This window comes from Oncorhynchus nerka, linkage group LG4 (assembly GCF_034236695.1).
Source record: "Oncorhynchus nerka isolate Pitt River linkage group LG4, Oner_Uvic_2.0, whole genome shotgun sequence".
NCBI lineage: Eukaryota > Metazoa > Chordata > Actinopteri > Salmoniformes > Salmonidae > Oncorhynchus > Oncorhynchus nerka.
Window position 1 is genome coordinate 89,076,910 of NC_088399.1, and position 15,001 is coordinate 89,091,910.

At 31.6% G+C, this 15,001-nt stretch overlaps 1 protein-coding gene across 1 annotated transcript in view; it reads right to left on the reverse strand.

Annotated features, from left to right (window-relative positions):
• LOC115128828 (CUB and sushi domain-containing protein 3-like) overlaps window positions 1–15,001 on the reverse strand; it is a 997,580-nt gene that overhangs the window by 566,629 nt on the left and 415,950 nt on the right. Inside the window, exon 7 of the mRNA XM_065018010.1 lies at window positions 14,451–14,528. Within this exon, the coding sequence (XP_064874082.1) occupies window positions 14,451–14,528 (78 nt within the window). The remainder of the gene's footprint in view (window positions 1–14,450; window positions 14,529–15,001) is intronic.

Consider the following 15,001-nt stretch of genomic DNA (forward strand, 5'->3'; position numbering starts at 1 on the left):
TTTCTTTCAATGTCTATCAATGTTATCTTTCAATGTCTATCAATGTTATCTTTCAATGTCTATCAATGTTATCTTTCAATGTCTATCAATGTTATCTTTCAATGTCTATCAATGTTATCTTTCAATGTCTATCAATGTTATCTTTCAATATCTATCAATGTTATCTTTCAATGTCTATCAATGTTATCTTTCAAAGTCTATCAATGTTATCTTTCAATGTCTATCAATGTTATCTATCAATGTCTATCAATGTTATCTATCAATGTTTTCTTTCAATGTCTATCAATGTTATCTTTCAATGTCTATCAATGTTATCTTTCAATGTCTATCAATGTTATCTTTCAATATCTATCAATGTTATCTTTCAATGTCTATCAATGTTATCTTTCAATGTCTATCAATGTTATCTTTCAATGTCTATCAATGTTATCTTTCAATGTCTATCAATGTTATCTTTCAATGTCTATCAGTGTTATCTTTCAATGTTATTTTTCAATGTCTATCAATGTTATCCTTCAATGTCTATCAATGTTATCTTTCAATGTATATCAATGTTATCTTTCAATGTCTATCAAAGTTATCTATCAATGTTATCTTTCAATGTCTATCAATGTTATCTATCAATGTTATATTTCAATGTCTATCAATATTATCTTTCAATGTCTATCAATGTTATCTTTCAATGTCTATCAATGTTATCTTTCAATGTCTATCAATGTTATCTTTCAATGTCTATCAATGTTATCTATCAATGTTATCTTTCAATGTCTATCAATGTTATCTTTCAATGTCTATCAATGTTATCTTTCAATGTCTATCAATGTCTATATCTTTATCAATGTTATCTATCAATGTTTTCTTTCAATGTCTATCAATGTTATCTTTCAATGTCTATCAATGTTATCTTTCAATGTCTATCAATATTATCTTTCAATATCTATCAATGTTATCTTTCAATGTCTATCAATGTTATCTTTCAATGTCTATCAATGTTATCTTTCAATGTCTATCAGTGTTATCTTTCAATATCTATCAATGTTATCTTTCAATGTCTATCAATGTTATCTTTCAATGTCTATCAATGTTATTTTTCAATGTCTATCAATGTTATCTTTCAATGTTATCTTTCAATGTCTATCAATGTTATCTTTCAATGTCTATCAATGTTATCTTTCAAAGTCTATCAATGTTATCTTTCAATGTCTATTATTTCAATGTCTATCAATGTTATCTTTCAATGTCTATCAATGTTATCTATCAATGTCTATCAATGTTACCTTTCAAAGTCTATCAATGTTATCTTTCAATGTCTATCAATGTTATCTATCAATGTTATCTTTCAATGTCTATCAATGTTATCTATCAATGTTATCTTTCAATGTCTATCAATGTTATCTATCAATGTTATATTTCAATGTCTATCAATATTATCTTTCAATGTCTATCAATGTTATCTTTCAATGTCTATCAATGTTATCTTTCAATGTCTATCAATGTTATCTTTCAATGTCTATCAATGTTATCTTTCAATGTCTATCAATGTTATCTTTCAATGTCTATCAATGTTATCTTTCAATGTCTATCAATGTTATCTTTCAATGTCTATCAATGTTATCTTTCAATGTCTATCAATGTTATCTTTCAATGTCTATCAATGTTATCTTTCAATATCTATCAATGTTATCTTTCAATGTCTATCAATGTTATCTTTCAATGTCTATCAATGTCTATCATTTCAATGTCTATCAATGTTATCTTTCAATGTCTATCAATGTTATCTTTCAAATGTCTATCAATGTTATCTTTCAATTTATCAATGTTATCAATGTCTATCAATGTTATCTTTCAATGTCTATCAATGTTATCTTTCAAAGTATCAATTTCTTTCAATGTCTATCAATGTTATCTTTCAATGTCTATCAATGTTATCTTTCAAATGTCTATCAATGTTATCTATCAATGTTATCTTTCAATGTCTATCAATATTATCTTTCAATATCTATCAATGTTATCTTTCAATGTCTATCAATGTTATATTTCAATGTCTATCAATGTTATCTTTCAAAGTCTATCAATGTTATCTTTCAATGTTATCAATTCAATGTCTATCAATGTTATCTTTCAATATCAATGTTATCTTTCAATGTCTATCAATGTCTATCATTTCAATGTCTATCAATGTTATCTATCAAGTGTCTATGTTATATTTCAATGTCTACAATGTTATCTTTCAATGTCTATCAATGTTATCTTTCAATGTCTATCAATGTTATCTTTCAATGTCTATCAATGTTATCTTTCAATGTCTATCAATGTTATCTTTCAATGTCTATCAATGTTATCTTTCAATGTCTATCAATGTTATCTTTCAATGTCTATCAATGTTATCTTTCAATGTCTATCAATGTTATCTTTCAATGTCTATCAATGTTATCTTTCAATGTCTATCAATGTTATCTTTCAATGTTATCTTTCAAAGTCTATCAATGTTATCTTTCAATGTCTATAAATGTTATCTTTCAATGTCTATCAATGTTATCTTTCAAAGTCTATCAATGTTATCTTTCAATGTCTATTATTTCAATGTCTATCAATGTTATCTTTCAATGTCTATCAATGTTATCTTTCAATGCCTATCAATGTTATCTTTCAATGTCTATCAGTGTTATCTTTCAATATCTATCAATATTATCTTTCAATGTCTATCAATGTTATCTTTCAATGTCTATCAATGTTATCTTTCAATGTCTATCAATGTTATCTTTCAATGTCTATCAATGTTATCTTTCAAAGTATATCAATGTTATCTTTCAATGTCTATCAATGTTATCTATCAATGTCTATCAATGTTATCTTTCAATGTCTATCAATGTTATCTTTCAAAGTCTATCAATGTTATCTTTCAATGTCTATCAATGTTATCTTTCAATGTCTATCAATGTTATCTTTCAATGTCTATCAATGTTATCTTTCAAAGTCTATCAATGTTATCTTTCAATGCCTATCAATGTTATCTTTCAATGCCTATCAGTGTTATCGTTCAAAGTATATCAATGTTATCTTTCAATGTCTATCAATGTTATCTATCAATGTCTATCAATGTTATCTTTCAATGTCTATCAATGTTATCTTTCAAAGTCTATCAATGTTATCTTTCAATGTCTATCAATGTTATCTTTCAATATCTATCAATGTTATCTTTCAATGTCTATCAATGTTATCTTTCAAAGTCTATCAATGTTATCTTTCAATGTCTATTATTTCAATGTCTATCAATGTTATCTTTCAATGTCTATCAATGTTATCTTTCAAAGTCTATCAATGTTATCTTTCAATGCCTATCAATGTTATCTTTCAATGCCTATCAGTGTTATCTTTCAATGTCTATCAATGTTATCTATCAATGTTTTCTTTCAATGTCTATCAATGTTATCTTTCAATGTCTATCAATGTCATCTTTCAATGTCTATCAATATTATCTTTCAATATCTATCAATGTTATCTTTCAATGTCTATCAATGTTATCTTTCAATGTCTATCAGTGTTATCTTTCAATATCTATCAATGTTATCTTTCAATGTCTATCAATGTTATCTTTCAAAGTCTATCAATGTTATCTTTCAATGTCTATCAATGTTATCTATCAATGTCTATCAATGTTATCTATCAATGTTTTCTTTCAATGTCTATCAATGTTATCTTTCAATGTCTATCAATGTCATCTTTCAATGTCTATCAATATTATCTTTCAATATCTATCAATGTTATCTTTCAATGTCTATCAATGTTACCTTTCAAAGTCTATCAATGTTATCTTTCAATGTCTATCAATGTTATCTTTCAATGTCTATCAATGTTATCTTTCAAAGTCTATCAGTGTTATCTTTCAATGTTATTTTTCAATGTCTATCAATGTTATCTTTCAATGTCAATGTTATCTTTCAATGTTATCAATTTCTTTCAATGTCTATCAATGTTATCTTTCAATATCTATCAATGTTATCTTTCAATGTCTATCAATGTTATCTTTCAATGTCTATCAATGTTATTTATTCAATGTCTATCAATGTTATCTATCAATGTTATCTTTCAATGTCTATCAATGTTATCTTTCAATGTCTATCAATGTTATCTTTCAAAGTCTATTGTTATCAATGTCTATCTTTCAATGTTATCTATCATGTTATCTTTCAATGTTATCTTTCAATGTCTATCAAATCTTTCAATGTATCAATGTTATCTTTCAATGTCTATCAATGTTATCTATCAATGTTATATTTCAATGTCTATCAATATTATCTTTCAATGTCTATCAATGTTATCTTTCAATTTCTATCAATGTTATCTTTCAATGTCTATCAATGTTATCTTTCAATGTCTATCAATGTTATCTATCAATGTTATCTTTCAATGTCTATCAATGTTATCTTTCAATGTCTATCAATGTTATCTTTCAATGTCTATCAATGTCTATCATTTCAATGTCTATCAATGTTATCTATCAATGTTATATTTCAATGTCCAACAATGTTATCTTTCAATGTCTATCAATGTTATCTTTCAATGTCTATCAATATTATCTTTCAATATCTATCAATGTTATCTTTCAATGTCTATCAATGTTATCTTTCAATGTCTATCAATGTTATCTTTCAATGTCTATCAGTGTTATCTTTCAATGTTATCTTTCAATATCTATCAATGTTATCTTTCAATGTCTATCAATGTGTCTATCAATGTTATTTTTCAATGTCTATCAATGTTATCTATCAATGTCTATCAATGTTATCTTTCAATGTCTATCAATGTTATCTTTCAAAGTCTATCAATGTTATCTTTCAATGTCTATTATTTCAATGTCTATCAATGTTATCTTTCAATGTCTATCAATGTTATCTATCAATGTCTATCAATGTTACCTTTCAAAGTCTATCAATGTTATCTTTCAATGTCTATCAATGTTATCTATCAGTGTTATCTTTCAATGTTATTTTTTCAATGTCTATCAATGTTATCTTTCAATGTCTATCAATGTTATCTATCAATGTTATCTTTCAATGTCTATCAATGTTATCTATCACTGTTATATTTCAATGTCTATCAATATTATCTTTCAATGTCTATATCAATGTTATCTTTCAATGTCTATCAAAGTTATCTATCAATGTTATCTTTCAATGTCTATCAATGTTATCTATCAATGTTATATTTCAATGTCTATCAATATTATCTTTCAATGTCTATCAATGTTATCTTTCAATGTCTATCAATGTTATCTTTCAATGTCTATCAATGTTATCTTTCAATGTCTATCAATGTTATCTATCAATGTTATCTTTCAATGTCTATCAATGTTATCTTTCAATGTCTATCAATGTTATCTTTCAATGTCTATCAATGTCTATCATTTCAATGTCTATCAATGTTATCTATCAATGTTATATTTCAATGTCCAACAATGTTATCTTTCAATGTCTATCAATGTTATCTTTCAATGTCTATCAATGTTATCTTTCAATGTCTATCAGTGTTATCTTTCAATGTCTATCAATGTTATCTATCAATGCTATCTTTCAATGTCTATCAATGTTATCTTTCAATGTCTATCAATGTTATCTTTCAATGTCTATCAATGTCTATCATTTCAATGTCTATCAATGTTATCTTTCAATGTCTATCAATGTCTATCATTTCAATGTCTATCAATGTTATCTTTCAATTTCTATCAATGTTATCTTTCAATGTCTATCAATGTTATCTATCAATGCTATATTTCAATGTCTATCAATGTTATCTTTCAATGTCTATCAATGTTATCTTTCAATGTCTATCAATGTCTATCATTTCAATGTCTATCAATGTTATCTATCAATGTTATCTTTCAATGTCTATCAATGTTATCTTTCAATGTCTATCAATGTTATCTTTCAATGTCTATCAATGTTATCTATCAATGTTATCTTTCAATGTCTATCAATGTTATCTTTCAATGTCTATCAATATTATCTTTTAAAGTCTATCAATGTCTATCATTTCAATGTCTATCAATGTTATCTTTCAATGTCTATCGATGTTATCTTTCAATGTCTATCAATATTATCTTTCAATGTCTATCAATGTTACCTTTCAAAGTCTATCAATGTTATCTTTCAATGTCTATCAGTGTTATCTTTCAATGTATATCAATGTTATCTATCAATGTCTATCAATGTTATCTTTCAATGTCTATCAATGTTATCTTTCAATGTCTATCAATGTTATCTTTCAAAGTATATCAATGTTATCTTTCAATGTCTATCAATGTTATCTTTCAATGTCTATCAATGTTATCTTTCAATGTCTATCAATGTTATCTTTCAATGTCTATCAATGTTATCTTTCAAAGTCTATCAATGTTATCTTTCAATATCTATCAATGTTATCTTTCAATGTCTATCAATGTTATCTTTCAATGTCTATCAATGTCTATCATTTCAATGTCTATCAATGTTATCTATCAATGTTATCATTTCAATGTCTATTATTTCAACAATGTTATCTTTCAATGTCTATCAATGTCTATCATTTCAATGTCTATCAATGTTATCTATCAATGTTATCTTTCAATGTCTATCAATGTTATCTTTCACTGTCTATCAATGTTATCTATCAATGTTATCTTTCAATGTCTATCAATGTTATCTTTCAATGTCTATCAATATTATCTTTTAAAGTCTATCAATGTCTATCATTTCAATGTCTATCAATGTTATCTTTCAATGTCTATCGATGTTATCTTTCAATGTCTATCAATGTTATCTTTCAATGTCTATCAGTGTTATCTTTCAATGTATATCAATGTTATCTATCAATGTCTATCAATGTTATCTTTCAATGTCTATCAATGTTATCTTTCAATGTCTATCAATGTTATCTTTCAAAGTATATCAATGTTATCTTTCAATGTCTATCAATGTTATCTTTCAATGTCTATCAATGTTATCTATCAATGTCTATCAATGTTATTTTTCAATGTCTATCAATGTTATCTTTCAAAGTCTATCAATGTTATCTTTCAATATCTATCAATGTTATCTTTCAATGTCTATCAATGTTATCTTTCAATATTTATCAATGTTATCTATCAGTGTTATCTTTCAATGTCTATCAATGTTATCTTTCAATGTCTATCAATGTTATCTTTCAATGTCTATCAATGTTATCTTTCAATGTCTATCAATGTTATCTATCAATGTTATCTTTCAATGTCTATCAATGTTATCTTTCAATGTCTATCAATGTTATCTTTCAATGTCTATCAATGTCTATCATTTCAATGTATATCAATGTTATCTATCAATGTTATATTTCAATGTTGTTATCTTTCAATGTCTATCAATGTTATCTTTCAATGTCTATCAATGTTATCTTTCAATGTCTATCAATGTTATCTTTCAATGTCTATCAATGTTATCTATCAATGCTATCTTTCAATGTCTATCAATGTTATCTTTCAATGTCTATCAATGTTATCTTTCAATGTCTATCAATGTTATCTTTCAATGTCTATCAATGTTATCTTTCAATGTCTATCAATGTCTATCATTTCAATGTCTATCAATGTTATCTTTCAATGTCTATCAATGTTATCTTTCAATGTCTATCAATGTTATCTTCAATGTCTATATTTCAATGTCTATCAATGTTATCTTTCAATGTCTATCAATGTTATCTTTCAATGTCTATCAATGTTATCTTTCAATGTCTATCAATGTTATCTATCAATGTTATCTTTCAATGTCCAACAATGTTATCTTTCAATGTCTATCAATGTCTATCATTTCAATGTCTATCAATGTTATCTATCAATGTTATCTTTCAATGTCTATCAATGTTATCTTTCAATGTCTATCAATATTATCTTTTAAAGTCTATCAATGTCTATCATTTCAATGTCTATCAATGTTATCTTTCAATGTCTATCGATGTTATCTTTCAATGTCTATCAATATTATCTTTCAATGTCTATCAATGTTACCTTTCAAAGTCTATCAATGTTATCTTTCAATGTCTATCAGTGTTATCTTTCAATGTATATCAATGTTATCTATCAATGTCTATCAATGTTATCTTTCAATGTCTATCAATGTTATCTTTCAATGTCTATCAATGTTATCTTTCAAAGTATATCAATGTTATCTTTCAATGTCTATCAATGTTATCTTTCAATGTCTATCAATGTTATCTATCAATGTCTATCAATGTTATCTTTCAATGTCTATCAATGTTATCTTTCAAAGTCTATCAATGTTATCTTTCAATATCTATCAATGTTATCTTTCAATGTCTATCAATGTTATCTTTCAATGTCTATCAATGTCTATCATTTCAATGTCTATCAATGTTATCTATCAATGTTATATTTCAATGTCCAACAATGTTATCTTTCAATGTCTATCAATGTCTATCATTTCAATGTCTATCAATGTTATCTATCAATGTTATCTTTCAATGTCTATCAATGTTATCTTTCAATGTCTATCAATGTTATCTATCAATGTTATCTTTCAATGTCTATCAATGTTATCTTTCAATGTCTATCAATATTATCTTTTAAAGTCTATCAATGTCTATCATTTCAATGTCTATCAATGTTCTTTCAATGTCTATCGATGTTATCTTTCAATGTCTATCAATGTTATCTTTCAATGTCTATCAGTGTTATCTTTCAATGTATATCAATGTTATCTATCGATGTCTATCAATGTTATCTTTCAATGTCTATCAATGTTATCTTTCAATGTCTATCAATGTTATCTTTCAAAGTATATCAATGTTATCTTTCAATGTCTATCAATGTTATCTTTCAATGTCTATCAATGTTATCTATCAATGTCTATCAATGTTATTTTTCAATGTCTATCAATGTTATCTTTCAAAGTCTATCAATGTTATCTTTCAATATCTATCAATGTTATCTTTCAATGTCTATCAATGTTATCTTTCAATATTTATCAATGTTATCTATCAGTGTTATCTTTCAATGTCTATCAATGTTATCTTTCAATGTCTATCAATGTTATCTTTCAATGTCTATCAATGTTATCTTTCAATGTCTATCAATGTTATCTTTCAATGTCTATCAATGTCTATCATTTCAATGTCTATCAATGTTATCTATCAATGTTATCTTTCAATGTCTATCAATGTTATCTTTCAATGTCTATCAATGTTATCTTTCAATGTCTATCAATATTATCTTTCAATGTCTATCAATATTATCTTTCAATGTCTATCAATGTTATCTTTCAATGTCTATCAATATTATCTTTCAATGTCTATCAATATTATCTTTCAATGTCTATCAATATTATCTTTCAATGTCTATCAATGTTATCTTTCAATGTCTATCAATATTATCTTTCAATGTCTATCAATATTATCTTTCAATGTCTATCAATGTTATCTTTCAATGTCTATCAATATTATCTTTCAATGTCTATCAATGTTATCTTTCAATGTCTATCAATGTTATTTTTCAATGTCTATCAATGTTATCTTTCAATGTCTATCAATGTTATCTTTCAATGTCTATCAATGTTATTTTTCAATGTCTATCAATGTTATCTAACAGTGGTATCTTTCAATGTCTATCAATATTATCTTTCAATGTCTATCAATGTTATCTTTCAATGTCTATCAATGTTATTTTTCAATGTCTATCAATGTTATCTATCAATGTTATCTTTCAATGTCTATATCAATGTTATTTTTCAATGTCTATCAATGTTATCTTTCAATGTCTATCAATGTTATCTTTCAATGTCTATATCAATGTTATTTTTCAATGTCTATCAATGTTATCTTTCAATGTCTATCAATGTTATCTTTCAATGTCTATCAATGTTATCTTTCAATGTCTATCAATGTCTATCATTTCAATGTCCAACAATGTTATCTTTCAATATCTATCAATGCTATTTTTCTCCTACGATTTCATCACAACAGGGTCAAAAGAAAACAGTGATAATTAAGAAATGTCAGGAGAATAGTTCCTGGGTTTCTCCTATGATGGATGAGGCATATGGCACAAGATAAACAGAGGGAGAGACAGATTTTCTCCTTGATGGGTCAACCAACTGTCATTACGGTTCCATCACAGCCTAAACATGTTGGCTTCAGTGGATACAGAGGGACATTCAGGACTGTTCTACCTTGCTGCATCCCAAATGGCACCCTACTCCCTATGTAGTGCACTTACTTACGGTCCCAGGTCAAAAGTAGTGCACTATATAGGACATTATGTACCATTTGGGGCACAACCCTTCTCTTTATAAGATTCAATGTTGGGACGCCAGCTTCCTGCTTCCACCATCCATCACACTGGAAAGTGGTTTGAAAACGACAGGCGTCAACACATGAAATTTGAGGTCATTTCGGCGAACTCCATCGAGTCCCTTCACCACCGGAGCAGTTTGTCTGCTATGTTTAGAGACGTTGCCTCTTATTTCGACAGAGTCCAGTGAAGTGTGAAACCCAAGGGGGTTTGAGCCTTAGCACCACACTTAGTCAGGCTGCCAATGAGCAGTCAGCCACACGTGCATGCATGCATGCAGGCACACGCACGCACGCACGCACGCACGCACGCACGCACACACACACACACACACACACACACACACACACACAACCACCTCACCTGTTCCACATTCCCACCCAGTCTCTGCCCTGTCACACGTTTCACTGTGCAATCATTTTATAATTATCAGGCAGACTTCAGAAACTGTGTACAACATGAACAAACCATGCAGAAAGGCTCCCTACGGATCCAGTTCTGATCACACTGCCTGGTTTGTTGATGACTTGATTTGGAGTGAGTGTTAGTTATTCCAGAGTACTTCTAGGAAGCCCTATATACTGCAGTATTTACAGGAAGTCCTGCAGCTTGGTGGCATGCCACAGTTGGGCCATTGTGATGATGCTAACTGGGTATACATGTAAGAACACTTATTCAGTCCATAGGTTGGTACAGTATGTTAATACACCACAGTCTTTATTTTGCCTGTATACTTACTCTGTTTATAATATTGATGTAAATGAAATATAAGTAGCATCGGAGAACGATGTTTTATTCTTTGGGGCTTTTTCAGTTTCGTCATATTTGTATAAATGCATAAATACAGCAGTCTCTGTGAATACATTTAAATGGTTGTTCATGCTCTCTGGACGTTCTGGTGTGGATTTAATAACATGCAATATGGCACAGCTCACAAAACGCACACAAACATACAAACTAACATGCAGCACTGACATGCACACATGCCCGAAGAGAACAGCGAGGACTACAAACATGCCCGAAGAGAACAGCGAGGACTACAAACATGCCCGAAGAGAACAGCGAGGACTACAGCAAGGACTACAGCGAGGACTACAAACATGCCCGAAGAGAACAGCGAGGACTACAAACATGCCCGAAGAGAACAGCGAGGACTACAAACATGCCCGAAGAGAACAGCGAGGACTACAGCAAGGACTACAAACATGCCCGAAGAGAACAGCGAGGACTACAAACATGCCCGAAGAGAACAGCGAGGACTACAACCATGCCCGAAGAGAACAGCGAGGACTACAAACATGCCCGAAGAGAACAGTGAGGACTACAACCATGCCCGAAGAGAACAGCGAGGACTACAAACATGCCCGAGGAGAACAGTGAGGACTACAAACATGCACAAAGAGGACAGCGAGGACTACAAACATGCCCAAAGAGGACTACAAACATGCCCGAGGAGAACAGCGAGGACTACGCAAATCCTGGCGGAGGTTTTCTTACTATTTCATACAATATTGCTAGGCCAATTTTGCGCCGCCCTATGGGACTTCCGGTCACGGCCGGGTTGTGACACAGCCTGGTATCAAACCCGGGTCTGTATTGACACCTCAAGCACTGCGATGCAGTGCCTCAAACCGCAGTGCCACTCGGGAGGCCCCACATTTGATTTTTTAAATATATTTTGAATATGCAAAGATCCATCTTCCTGACATAAGACAACTTGATCTACCTATGAATCATAACTACCTTACACACCTGATTACAAGTCAACTATGTCGTCTTTCGCCACTCTGCACACTATTAGTTTATCAAGTCGACAAAAACGAATCAGTCCATTTGTGAAGAGCCTTTGTTCAGTGTAGATGGACAATCAGTAACATAGAACACGTGGACAACGTTCATCGTATGGACGACAATGTAAAGCACACAGACTCAGCTAATTGTTTTCAGATAAATAAAATGCTTCATGAGAATACATTCAAATCAAATCAAATCAAATCAAATGTTATTTGTCACATACACATGGTTAGCAGATGTTAATGCGAGTGTAGCGAAATGCTTGTACTTCTAGTTCCGACAATGCAGTGATAACCAACAAGTAATCTAACTAACAATTCCAAAACTACATTGAAACATTCGTTAATGCATTCATGAATCGTAAAATTTATATATCTTAGCTAACGTTGAAATGCTCTTGCGCATGCCAGGTTCGTCACGACAGTTAACCATTCCCCGTGTCTTGCCAGTCAAATCAGGAGTGTCATTGACTAGATATGTGTCGTTATCTAAGTCTTAAAAAACCGGCACACGTCATTGACATGCACTTTATTCCAGAGGATTCCACCAATTTCAGATGCTTCCCAGGTCAGGTTTTTTTCTTTTCTTCCCATTGTCGGGAGTTTGCGCCTCGATTCGATAATAAGGGAAATTGCATCGAATACCCACTTTATATTACATAGGCTACACCTTGGATCAGGCTTTAAGTGATATCGACTCACACACGTGCACAATAGGGCCCGAGCTCACAATCTATTATTCACCAGAACACTATGAACAGTCATTTATCATTAGTCTTTCTATCCACACAAACAGCTAATATGACGTGGCTCCAGCATTTCTGCTGATCTCTGTCGCATCTGACACACACACGACTTGATGGCATCACAGGTGAGCTCTGGGTTTGTTGTGAGGTCAGTAACGTTAACGTAGCGATATACGGTGCTAAAATACAGCTTCCATTATACTGTGACACAGATGGTGCAACCTAGAATGCTGCTGAGAAGGGTACCTACTGTGTTATACAGTCCTCATAACACAGAGAATGTCCTCGGAACACAGAGAATGTTCTCATAACACAGAGAATGTCCTCATAACACAGAGAATGTCCTCATAACACAGAGAATGTCCTCGCAACACAGAGAATGTCCTCATAACACAGAGAATGTCCTCATAACACAGAGAATGTCCTCATAACACAGAGAATGTCCTCGCAACACAGAGAACGTCCTCATAACACAGAGAATGTCCTTGCAACACAGAGAATGTCCTCATAACACAGAGAATGTCCTCATAACACAGAGAATGTCCTCAGAACACAGGGAATGTCCTCAGAACACAGAGAATGTCCTCATAACACAGAGAATGTCCTCGCAACAGAGAGAATGTCCTCATAACACAGAGAATGTCCTCGCAACACAGAGAATGTCCTCGCAACACATAGAATGTCCTCGCAACCCAGAGAATGTCCTCATAACACAGAGAATGTCCTCATAACACAGAGAATGTTCTCATAACACAGAGAATGTCCTCATAACTCAGTTGACACACAAACAATAATGGATATTCACAGAGTTATACAAAATCAAAGCTTGCTTTGATTGGTTGTGCACATCTCTCTAAATTCAGCCTAAGGGTCAGCAAATAAAAATTAGGAACAGTTGCGTCACCTGGCTAGTCCTCCATAGTGCCCTCCTAAACCAATTAGAATGTGTGTTATTGCTTGTGGAATATCTTCTTGAAAGCATGAAGCCAATCATTTGGATTTTGGATAGAGGTGTAACTCCAGGATTGCACACCAACTCAGTGGTCTTGTGGTTCATGCCTACCCAAATTCCTCTCTTCTTGGAACTCAGCATTAACGATATGGATTAGGGATAAGGCCCTGCGATAGACTAGCGTCCTGTCCAGGGGGTGTACTTCTACATCAAGCCGCCTCACACTACAGAAACAGGAGATTTTCAAGCATTCTGTCCAGGGGGTGTAGTTGTACATCAAGCTGCCTCACACTACAGAAACAGGAGATTTTCAAGCATCCTGTCCAGGGGGTATACTTCTACATCAAGCTGACTCATGTAACTGGCTCGGACAAGGCTACCTTTACCCTCCAGGATTGCACAGTGCACATTTGCCATAATCTACATTTTCATTCAGCACAAGACCATTGGTTATTGATTCAAGGCATGATGGATGGGTTGCGGGACTTATCATGCATTCAACATCAGCAGGTTATGATGTCCAAACAAAGCAATTACAGAATTACTGAAAACATGAAACACATTAACAAACAAACACTTACAAGCACGCACAGGAAAACAGAAATCACAGATTTACCATAACAGAGTAACAAAGGTAGACTCACAGATAGAAAACTTGTTGCTGTTGTCTTTGCCTGGGAATAATTTTACTCCTCTAGATTTAAAGTCTACGGACCTTTTCACTAGTTAAAGGGAAAACAAAAACAGGAAATCAGGTGAAACAGGTTCCAAATAAACTGATCAGCATTGAAAACCAAGAAACCCATCCTCCAAGCTAATGGAGAAGAGCACAACTCATAGCAGCAGCAGGTAACAACAGTCAAAGTATCTTAGCAACAGAAAAGAAATGTGAAGAGAAAATAGGCAAGAGCAAAAGAAGAGGAGAAGAAAGATATTATTATTATATAAGTAGCATACAGGGCTTCTGTTCATTTGTCAACCTTGAAATGATTGGGGGGGTTGCAGGACAGCAGACCAGAATGTAGAACAGCCGATATGGATCAGCCTTTAGCCACAATCCCCAGAGGAGTCTTCAGGGCAGGGGCGGCTGTCAAGGTTTTTTTCAGCAACAGAATGGCCGATTTGTTATGCCGCAGAATGGCACGCTGGGACATGACAGTGCAGGCGTTACCTCTCACACACACACACACACACA